This window comes from Triticum urartu, chromosome 1A (genome assembly GCF_056163025.1).
Source record: "Triticum urartu cultivar PI428250 chromosome 1A, HENAU_Tu73, whole genome shotgun sequence".
NCBI classification, from domain to species: domain Eukaryota; kingdom Viridiplantae; phylum Streptophyta; class Magnoliopsida; order Poales; family Poaceae; genus Triticum; species Triticum urartu.
This window is the reverse complement of record NC_141873.1, coordinates 590,060,376-590,071,506: the sequence shown is the minus strand read 5'-3', so window position 1 is coordinate 590,071,506 and position 11,131 is coordinate 590,060,376. Positions and strand designations below refer to the sequence as shown.

The 11,131-nt window shown below is 50.5% G+C and overlaps 1 protein-coding gene and 1 pseudogene across 1 annotated transcript; both read left to right on the top strand.

Moving 5' to 3' along the window:
- Positions 1–6,720: 6,720 nt before the first annotated feature.
- LOC147993202 (uncharacterized) lies at positions 6,721–7,748 on the top strand (annotated as a pseudogene).
- Positions 7,749–8,311: 563 nt separating this feature from the next.
- Positions 8,312–10,520, top strand: LOC125532439 (flavonoid 3'-monooxygenase CYP75B3). The gene is made up of 2 exons (XM_048696499.2): positions 8,312–9,388; positions 9,594–10,520. Exons 1-2 carry the CDS (start codon positions 8,468–8,470, stop codon positions 10,236–10,238), a joined length of 1,566 nt encoding a protein of 521 aa, XP_048552456.2. The 5' UTR covers positions 8,312–8,467; the 3' UTR covers positions 10,239–10,520.
- The last annotated feature ends 611 nt before the right edge of the window (positions 10,521–11,131 follow it).

Here is an 11,131-nt window from a genome sequence, read left to right as displayed (position 1 = left end):
GATTCAACCCGCTGGGGCCAACGAAGAAGATGAGATGACCCTCAGCGCCTGCGTAAGCTGGCCCCTGCTTTGGCCGAAGAGCCAGATTCGTTTTGGGGCGGGGGACACCACCCCACAGACAAGACCGCCAGTCGTGCCGGCGCCAAGCCATGGCAAGAACGCTGCAACGCTAACGGACATGCCGGACATCCCTATGGCACAGGATCCGGACATGCATATGGCACAGGATCTGGACGACGACGACAACGATGACGGTACATTTACGAACGTCGATAAGTACTTTGCCGAACATGGGTACGGTGACGAGTTATGTGGGCCTCCTTCTCAAGAACCCAACCAAGACGATCGCGATCTAGCTGGTACGGCGGAGAAACCCAGTTGCAACAGGCGTCGTCTGGCGTTCAGTTCTCAGGAGACGCCTCCAGCTTCCGCCTTCACCGAGCCTCAGATAGCTGAGGTGCGAAATATTATCAGCCCCAACACGCTCAAGAAGGCGGTCTGTGAGCAGAACTCGGTCCCATTACAGCAGATCAAGAAGAAGAGCCGGAAACGGAAGACTAAAAAGGGCGCTGGTGCGAGCCAGCCGGCACCGAGTACGATCCGTGCTCAGGACGGGCCACCTTCACCTAAGGATATCTCGCGGAGGGTGCATGTGGCGGGTAGGGCGATGCTACCGACAAATATGCTCAATGCTGCAACCGGTGCTATGCGGAGTCTGCACGACAGTGTTCTTTCTTTGGAGAAGCGGCATCTCAGAGAGAATGATGTGGCATACCCGGTTTTCGTGGCCAAGGTGCCAGAGGGCAAGGGCTTTGTGGATGGAGACATCGGGGGTACGATCGTCCTGCGGTTTGATGATATCTTTGCTATGTTTAACCTTCATCTGCTGCACTACACCTTCGTTCGGCTGTTTTCGCTGAGTATGGAGATGCGGATCATTAGAGACAAGACCCCGGACATCGTGATAGTCGACCCTTTCTACATGCGTGCCAAGCTCTTGAGCAGCGCTGGGGACCGCCAAGTCACGAGTTCACACCTCGAAGGCGTCATTCTGGCAAACCCAGATAAGGATAACTTCCTTGTGGCTTACTTTCCCGAGTAAGTCATCCCTTAACCGCCCTGTAACATATGATTTCTTAGATTTCGATCGTTCTTTTTTTCCTAACATTCTGTGTTCTGTGCAGTGACACACATTGCACACTCATCCTCTTAAGCCCGAAATATTCCATGGCCACGTACTTCGACCCGAATCGTGACTCCAAGATAGACTACACAAATATCAAGAAAGTTCTTGATGATGTTCTCCCCGGCTACGCCAAATCTGGAGGCACCTTCACCAGGGCAGTTCGTAAGTACGGCAAGCACGTGTTCGCCCACAATACGACGTTCTGCTGCGTCAAGCAGCCACCTGGCGGTCAGAAGGATGCCTACTACGCCCTCCATAACATGCGGCCGATCGTAAGGGACCTTCATCACCTTCTGCTACCAGATAATCTCAAAGATTGGACCGCGAGCTTGTCGGCAATCCAGGACGCGGACATCAGACAAGAATTCTTTCGCATCCAGTCGGAGTTTGCGGACATCATCCATGAAGATGACCTTCATACCTCGGGGCAGTTCTTCCTCAGATATCAACCGTCCAACAGTGAGATAGACGGAACGCTACAAATGTAAGCTGACAACACCCGCGAATTCATGACCATCACGACAGACGGCGGCTTCATCCACGCTCCTGTCCCATGAGTCGAGTCGAAAGTAGTGATGTGTAGTTCTGAAACATTGATTGGCTCATGTTGTAATTAAACTTTAATGAATTGTATGTCTCTTTGGTTTGGACAGTCGTTCAACTTAGATGTAATCGATGCTATTTATTAGTAGGACCATGAATCGTGCTATTAATGTCTTGCTTTTCTCTTCCGATCCTTTTGTTGCATATTTATATATTGCTTATGTATGTATTGTCTGTTGTTTGGCTTATGCATAAAGATGCCGTCGTATGTCGTGTACAAGGGTAAGGTTCCTGGAGTCTACGACGACTGGGAGGAGTGTCGGAGACAGGTTCACCGTTTCAGCGGTAACAGTTACAAAGGGTACACCACTAGGGCGGAGGCGGAATCTAGATACGCCCGCTATCTAGCGGGAGAGATGAGGGAGCGTTGGAGGAACCGGATGAAGACCAGTTTCATCGCGATGATGCTCATCGTGATGACTGCAGCTCTCTTCTATGTGATGATAGTTTAGATGATCGATATCGACTTGTAATGTTTTATCTTTATTCGGTCTTTTGAATTCGGAGACTAATATGATGAATTGTATTCGGAGACTAATCTTCTATTGTATTTGATGAATCTGTTGTTGCTATGTGCTGCTGTCTATATTCTGTCAAATAATATATTTTGTAAGCTGTGCAAAAATCAGAAAAGTAAAAAAAACCTAATATTCATACTAATGGCGCATCACTACAGAGTGCGTCATTAGTATGCCAAAGCACATGGTTAAATATGGCCCCTGGGAGGCATACTAATGGCGCATGGTGTTCTATACTAATGGCGCACTGCATGGTGCGGCATTAGTATAGCAGATACTAATAGCGCACCAGTGATGCGCCATTAGTAAGAAATACTAGTGGCGTGATACTAATGGCGCACCAGTAGTGCGCCATTAGTAGGCAAACTGGTGCACCATTAGTAGGCATTTTCCTAATAGTGAGAGGCCGAGGCCCGAAGATGGCCAGGGTTGCCTCCACGTTGCTCGTGGCAGTGCCACGACAAGGGGTGGGTCGGGCTCTTCTACATGTATATACATGCATTGATGTGGATTCGCATTCACATATTTTGGTTGCCACCAACCTGTCTTTTGTACATACTTAGAGGTTAGAGGCTTATTTACAAAGCTCCTTTTCTTGGATGGGCTTTTGTCTCAGTGGCAAGATCACAGTGTCATCTAGCGGCAAACTTGAGTTTGAATCTAGTGGACGGAATATTTTGAGTTGATGTTCCACACCCTCTTTAACTGAAAATTCCACGTGGCTTCTCCCTGCTGGTTTATTGTTTTGAAATAAAACTCCTTTTCTTGAAAGAAAATTTCAATCTATTTATAATCAATGATGAAAGGACGTAGAATATCAGACGTAACAGAAACTATAACCAGGTACATGAACCACCTAGCGACGACTGCAAGCACTGAATCGAGCTAAATACGCGCCACCGTCATCACCCTACTCTCACGGAAGTCAGACCAATCTTGTTGTACTAGTAGACAGTGGGAAAGTTGTCGTGCTAAGACCCCACATAACAATCACACTAGAGAAGCAACAATCACAGATGAATAGTCATAGATCAGAAGGATCATACCTGTAAACACATGAACCAAGATTAGATTCAAACACATCCAGCTAAGACCAGCACCGGCCGAATCCCACGAGATCCAACGGAGACAAATCTATACACACGCCATTTGACGATGCTAGACGCACCATTGAGACGAGGATCGGACGTGCGAAACATTATTCGTACCGACGGACACCATCACCGCCACATAATCCCAAGCAAGACGTTGAGCCAAACAAGAATAAGAGCAGGTCCGTCCCACCGATGGAGTGCAAGGTCCTCTGCACCACCACCGGCAACGGCGCCGATCAGAGGTGGAGTAGATCTAATCGCCGGTGAGTCTTTTCTTGGGAGGAGGAAAGAACCGAGCCCTCTCTTATAAAATATAAAGGCACCCATAGTGTGTTGCTGCCAAATTTGCCCATTATTCAGAATTTGGCATTGTCTCCACGACGTATGTGGCTCCCAATTACGGTATGCTGGGTCCCACCAGATGAGTACGGTGGGACGACCAAAAAGAATAAGAGATCTGGTGCATTTGGTAACGTAATCAGACGGTTAAGGAGTCTAAATCGCTCCGAGGGCTCCTAGCTAACTCTGTTTTACCAATTGATAATGGTGTGGAAACAGTTATGGTGACTAGATGGTATTTATGGTGGGATCGCCGGAAAATTAGTCACCAGGAGAATGTTGGTTGCCCGGTTCGTTCAGTTATGAGCATTCGTGGTATCGTGGCAAACTCACTGGATGCCAAGGCAAAGGAACCTACGAAACAGATTAGATGGGTGAGACCAGCTATAGGGGTGATTAAACTCAATGTTGACGCCAGGGATCATGTGGATGAGGGTGCGGGAGCAACTGGAGCTGTCTTACGAGATAGCTCAGGAACGTTTATTGCTGCTTCTTGTTCCTTTCGACAGTATGCCATGGATGTTCCCTCTATGGAAGCGTTAGCACTTTTGGAAGGACTGCGATTGGCAGAGCATTTGGGTATTTATGCACTGGTTGTGGAGTCCGACTCACAGGAAATAGTACAAGCTATGAAGGATCCTTCGGAGTACCACCGTCCTTCGGCTGCGGTGTTGAGGGATGATTGCCGACAGGTGTTGAGTTCCTTCGGCAGAGCGACGATTGTTCACTGTGCTAGGGAGAGTAATGGGGTAGCGCATTGGCTAGTCAGGACTAGTTATAGAAGGAAGTTAAATGAGGTCTGGTAAGAGCATCCCCCTGATTTCTTAATTCCCTCCCTTGTAACTGATATGATTATTTTGTAATAAAGGTCGCCGAAGTTCAGAAAAAAACTCTGTTTTACTGTTTAGTAATAGGATAAAAAAACTGACACAACGGCGGGAAATCTGGCTATTGCTTTTGGCTGTTAGGAAAATATAATATATTTTACGGAAATACTAACGCCCATATGTGTGGCAACATTGTAACTCACCCACATGCCTGGATCATCGTCCAGTTAAGTTTGCACAAATCTTGACACACCGAAGCAGTTTTCCCGTGCCACATAGGACAAGGCCGATGTGTGGGCGTTGGAGAGGTCGCCCACACGCCCCACAGCACGCGGTTGCCAGCTGCGCTGTGTGGGCGAACTAGTTTCTGCCCACACAGCCACTACCTAGTCCACGCGCGTGTGGGAACTGTTTTTCGCCCACACGACGGTCGTATGTTGTTGGATGGCAACTGCAGTTGTGCGTACATGACAACTAGGCAAACACACATGGCAACTATGATTCGTTTGCTAGATGACAACTGCAGTTGCGCGTACGTGGCAATCAGATAAACATACATGGCAACTGTGATTAATCGCACGTGGCAACTAGGTAAACACACATGGCAACTATTGTTTGACCATATGTGGCAAGCAGTTAATCACACACGACAACTATGATTTGATTACACACGGCAACTATCATAAATTAGACATGGCAACTATAGTTAACCAAAACAGGGAGAATTAACATGCTTTTACAACCATATTTACCATCCCGGATAACTACATCTGCCATTGTGGATGACAACTAAATCGTCCATCCCGCGGGTACCTAATGTAGCTGTGCCAGGACGTGCGGGCATATTTGCTTCGTGCCACATGCACGGGGTGAGGATGAGTAATACTTATTGAACGTGTGACATGAAGTAGTTGCGCCCACGCATGTGGGCAATTCTACTGTTCACCCACACACAACTCATATGGGCTGCCTCCCGCTCATGCCACACATAATGTGTGGGCGAATGTCTATTACGCCACACGTGTGATGAATATCGGTGTCTATATTTTATTGCTTTGGCTCATTTGGCATGGGCGCCCCTACAAGCATCGGTTTCCTATTTTTCTAATTTGGCAGCACCCCCACATTGGGCGGACCTAGTGCTAAAAGCTAGTTTGGCATTTGACACCATCGTTTCAGCATACATTGTGGACGCCCTACCTAAAGCTCCTTTTAGACTCATCTAAAGCAGGTCTACCTCTTTTTGAACTGTACTTAATTATTGTATTTGTTTTCTTTGCGGGGTAAGAGCAACTCCAATGAGGCGATCCATTTCGTTCGCCGCCGTTCGTTTGGATCGGTGTGGACAGAAAAGACGGCCCAACGCGCCGACCCAAACGGACGCGCGCCCGTTTTTCGTCCGCGGGTGACCCATTTCCGTCTCATTTTTTAGCCTGATTTGCGTCGGCGCGGACACGCGACGGACGCGCGCGCACTCGCCTACTCCTGTCCCCGGACCCGCTCGTCTGTGGCACATTGGCCTCCCCTCCCCCGGCCAACAAGCAACCCTCGCCCCCCGCCTCCTCTGTCATCGACGCCGCCGCCCATTTTGCCGGCGACTCTTCCAGCTGCCGCCGCCTCCACATCCGCCCAGCAACGCCGCCCTGCCCCCAGTCGCCCGCTGCCACCGTTTTGCCGCCGGGGAGCAAGCTGGTTCCCATCGCCGCTTCCCCCACCGCCCAGTTGCCCGTGACCAAGAAGACGCCTCGCCGCCCTCGCCACATATGACCAGCACGCTCGTCGGACGCCGGCCAGGCAACTAGCTGGTCTGTGGGCGCCGTGTCTCCCCTCGCCGGCCGTCTCCTTCTTCGACGCCCGCAAACTGGTCGACAGTTTGCCAAGGTACGAAAATGGACTCCGGCGACGAGTTCTTTTTCCACAGTTTCCTTTGCGCCTCCGACGATTCGTCGTCCAACGACGAGGAGGAGATATTGGCTGCCGTGTTGGTCCATCACCACCTCAACAACCAGCAGCCGTTATTCCGTGGCTCCATTCCGGGCCACCTTCCGGCGTTGAATCGTAACCGGGAGAGCGGGCATTTCCTTCTCTGAAAGGACTACTTTGATACAACAAACCCGTTGTTCAAACACCACAAATTCCGCCGCCGGTTCCGTATGAGTAGGCATGTTTTCAACCGTATTAGAGAGGGAGTGGTCGGCTATGATGACTACTTCGAGTGCAAAGAGGATGCCGTCGGCAAGATTGATTTCTCCTCTTATCAGAAATGCACTGCCGCCATCCGAATGCTTGCATACGGAGTGCCCGGTGATCTCATTGACGAGTACGTCCGTATGAGCAAGTATACATGCCTAGAGTCCCTGTATAAGTTCTGCAAGGCTGTGATTGCTGTGTTTGGCCCTGAGTACTTGAGAGAGCCGACAGTTGAAGATACCGCCCGTTTGTTGGCGATGAATGCTAGCAGGGGCTTCCCGGGGATGCTCAGCAGCATAGACTGCATGCACTGGGAGTGGAAGAACTGCCCTTCTGCTTGGCAAGGGCAGTATAAGGGACATGTCAGGGCTTGCAATGTCATACTAGAGGCCGTGGCGTCTCAAGATCTCTGGATCTGGCACTCTTTCTTTGGCATGGCTGGATCACACAGTGATATCAACGTGCTTCAGCGCTCGCCGGTGTTTGCTAGGATTGCCGAAGGCAACAACCCACCGGTGAACTTTACTGTCAACGGCCACAACTACGACAAAGGGTACTATTTGGGTGACGGTATCTATCCTCAGTGGACCACTATTGTAAAGACAATACCCAACCCTGTCGGAGAGAAAAGAAAAAGATTTGCCCAAGATCAAGAGAGTGCTAGAAAGGATGTCGAGCGTGCCTTGGTGTTTTGCAATCTCGATGGGGCATCGTTCGGTATCCTGCTAATACTTGGAGCACGCAGAAACTACGGGAGGTGATGACTGCTTATGTGATCATGCACAATATGATCGTAGAAGACGAGCGCCCGGAACGTCTGTACGATCAAGGCTTTCAGTTTCAAGGTGAGAATGTTGTGCCTGAGCATAGAGTAGCGGCAACATTTGAGCAATTCACTCAGTTTCATGAAGACATGCGTGATTGGGAAACTCACATGCAACTGCAAAATGATTTTGTTGAGCATATGTGGACTCATGTTGGCAATCAATAGATGTATCTTTTTTTATTCGTTTGCAAAACTATGTGAAACATTTTTATTTTTATTTGGCCTGTAATACTATTTATTTGGGCGTACCATTTTGTTTATTAAATTTTCATTTCACAATATGTTGAATGCAATGCAAAATTGGACGGTCAGCCGGCCACGCCTGCACATATGGGTCGACGCGTTGGGCGCGCTGCCGACTCATATGAAAAACAGAACGGACGCCGGGCAGGCGGCCGACCCAAACGGATAAAAAGCGGACGAAATCGCCGGTCGGCCCGTTGGAGTTGCTCTAACTATACTTTTATTGTTGCAACTGTGTTTTACAAGAAGCTAGAAGGAGATTTGTGGTGACGTGGAAGAAACATAGAGAGTTTGAAGTAGTTAACATATGCGGCTGCTAAGTGAGTGAGCGAGTGGTGCACATCCCATCCCATTTTGGCCATCTCCCAAAGTCGTTTGGAAAGCTCAGTTGTTTGTCTTTCTTCCTCGGACTGTGCCAAGTGCGGCTTGGGTAGCTGGGAGGACCGGTCGATCCGGCCATTGTTCTTCCTTGTGAGCTTGGGCGTGGGCGTGGGCGTGGGCGGGTAGGTAGCACGACTGGTCGATCCGGCCATTTAGGTGGAGCACGCGCTCTTCACAGCTCCCATATTTATATGCATGCGCTACGCGGATGGTGGATCCAATCCAACTACCAAACAAACGAACCGAGCTAGCTAGCAGCCATGGATCACGACCTGCTCCTCCTCCTCCTCGCCTCCCTCGCCGCCTTCGTCGCCGCCGCCGTCTGGCACCTCCGCGGCCATGGCAGCGGAGCCAGGAAGCCGAAGCTGCCGCTGCCGCCGGGGCCGAGGGGGTGGCCAGTGCTGGGCAACCTGCCGCAGCTGGGCGACAAGCCGCACCACACCATGGCGGCCCTCGCGCGCCACCACGGGCCCCTCTTCCGCCTCCGCTTCGGCAGCGCCGAGGTCGTCGTCGCCGCCTCCGCCAAGGTCGCCGGCAGCTTCCTCCGCGCCCACGACGCCAACTTCAGCGACCGCCCGCCCAACTCCGGCGCCGAGCACGTCGCCTACAACTACCAGGACCTCGTCTTCGCGCCCTACGGCGCCCGCTGGCGCGCCCTCCGCAAGCTCTGCGCGCAACACCTCTTCTCCGCCCGCGCCCTCGACGCCCTCCGCCAGGTCCGCCAGGACGAGGCCCGCCTCATGGTCACCCGCCTGCTCTCCTCCTCGGACTCGCCCGCGGGCCTGGCCGTCGGCCAGGAGGCCAACGTCTGCGCCACCAACGCCCTCGCGCTGGCCGCCGTCGGCAGGCGCGTCTTCGGGGACGGCGTCGGCGAGGGCGCCAGGGAGTTCAAGGACATGGTCGTGGAGCTCATGCAGCTCGCCGGCGTCTTCAACATCGGCGACTTTGTGCCGGCGCTCCGCTGGCTCGACCCGCAGGGCGTCGTCGGCAAGATGAAGCGCCTCCACCGCCGCTACGACCTCATGATGGACGGCTTCATCAGCGAGAGGGGCGACAGGGCTGACGGCGACGGGAATGACCTGCTCAGCGTCATGCTGGGGATGATGCGGCAGTCGCCGCCCGCCGCCGGCGAGGAGGACGGGATCAAGTTCAACGAGACTGACATCAAGGCTCTCCTCTTGGTATGTGTGTACAAACTCAATATTTGTTTTCATGTGTTTATTTATTATTAAAAGCTTTGCTGACCATATCTACAAGATCAAAGTTCCAAGGTACACTAGCATAAGATTTTTTGTGTTTATTAAAAGCTTTCTTTTTTGTGCGCAAAGATTTTGGTTATGTCACTTGTTTTAGTATGAACTAAATGCACATTTTACCTTTTTTTAGAATCTGTTCACCGCTGGGACGGACACGACATCAAGCACGGTGGAATGGGCATTGGCGGAGCTGATACGACACCCAGACGTCCTCAAGAAGCTCCAACACGAGCTCGACGACGTTGTCGGAAATGGCCACCTCGTCACAGAAACCGACCTGCCGCAACTCACCTTCCTCGCCGCCGTCATCAAGGAGACGTTCCGGCTGCACCCGTCGACGCCACTCTCCCTTCCTCGGGTGGCCGCCGAGGACTGCGAGGTGGACGGCTACCGCATCCCCAAGGACACCACCCTGCTCGTCAATGTGTGGGCCATCGCCCGTGACCCGGCCTCATGGGGGGATGACGTCCTAGAGTTCAGGCCCACCCGATTTCTTCCAGGTGGGTTGCACGAGAGCGTGGACGTCAAGGGAGGCGACTATGAGCTCATTCCTTTCGGGGCGGGTCGAAGGATATGCGCGGGCCTCAGCTGGGGCCTCCGGATGGTCACACTCATGACTGCCACGCTCGTGCACGCGTTCGACTGGACCTTGGTTGATGGCATGACACCTGAAAAACTCGACATGGAGGAGGCCTATGGTCTCACCTTGCAGCGGGCCGTGCCGCTAATGGTTCAGCCCGTGCCGAGGCTACTGCCATCGGCGTACACAATGTGATGTTTTATCATGGATCTTTGGCGTGTTTTGGTTCCCTTTCGATCCGATGTACCTTGTGTTAATTATTTCATATTGTTTGGATCGGTTGTAAAAGAAAAGTGTGCGCGGGCGTGGCGGTGGGTTATCAATTACTCTGGAAAAAAAAGTATGATATTATTTTGGAAGGGATGGGAAGCCAAGGAAGACTAAATGTACACACTGTATATTTAATATGTTGGCGTTTGTTTTGTTACTAATGGCACCGACGTGTCGTTGGGGACATTCGATATATTTTGGCATTTATTTTCTTGCTACTAGCTGGGTGTCTGATCCACTAATGTAATAAGCTCCAAACAAGCAAGCACCTTGTAATTTACTGGTGAAAAACGAACAAGTGGCGAAATACTTTTCATTCATCTTAATTGTATTTCTTTCAGACATGAAAGCTATGTGAGAAAGATGCTACTAATTAATTCTATCACGCGTTTGCACTTCCTCACAGTTACTCATTTTACAATTGCGGACATAGAAACAAACCAAATTTCATACTTTCCATCGTAATGTGGATGCTATTTTCTGGTGCATGCGAAGGGTGAATCATATTTGATGCCCGCAGGGGTTAAATGGACGCCGTGACGGCCCAGTCGCGGGTTTCATGCGGTTTTGTTCACGGCACTGCTGCAACATTTATTTCTTGGTTTTCAGTTTGTGCTTTTTTGGTTATCTATTTTGGATCTTTTTGTTATTTTCACTATCTTTTCTTCTTTTTTTAATTTATCAATCTACTTTTTTTTATAAATGAACATTTTCTCAAAACAAGGTGAATATTTTTCAATATATACTGAACATTTTGTAATATATGATGAATCATTTCGAAATATGTTAATTGTTTTTGTAATATATGGTGAATATTT

What these genes read in the sequence shown, in the direction of transcription:
- LOC125532439 (XM_048696499.2), top strand. Translation starts at nt 8,468, where the DNA reads ATGGATCACGACCTGCTCCTCCTCCTCCTCGCCTCCCTCGCCGCCTTC. An exon ending in ACATCAAGGCTCTCCTCTTG is followed by an intron (nt 9,389 to 9,593) that starts GTATGTGTGTAC and finishes ACCTTTTTTTAG; the next exon opens with AATCTGTTCACCGCTGGGAC.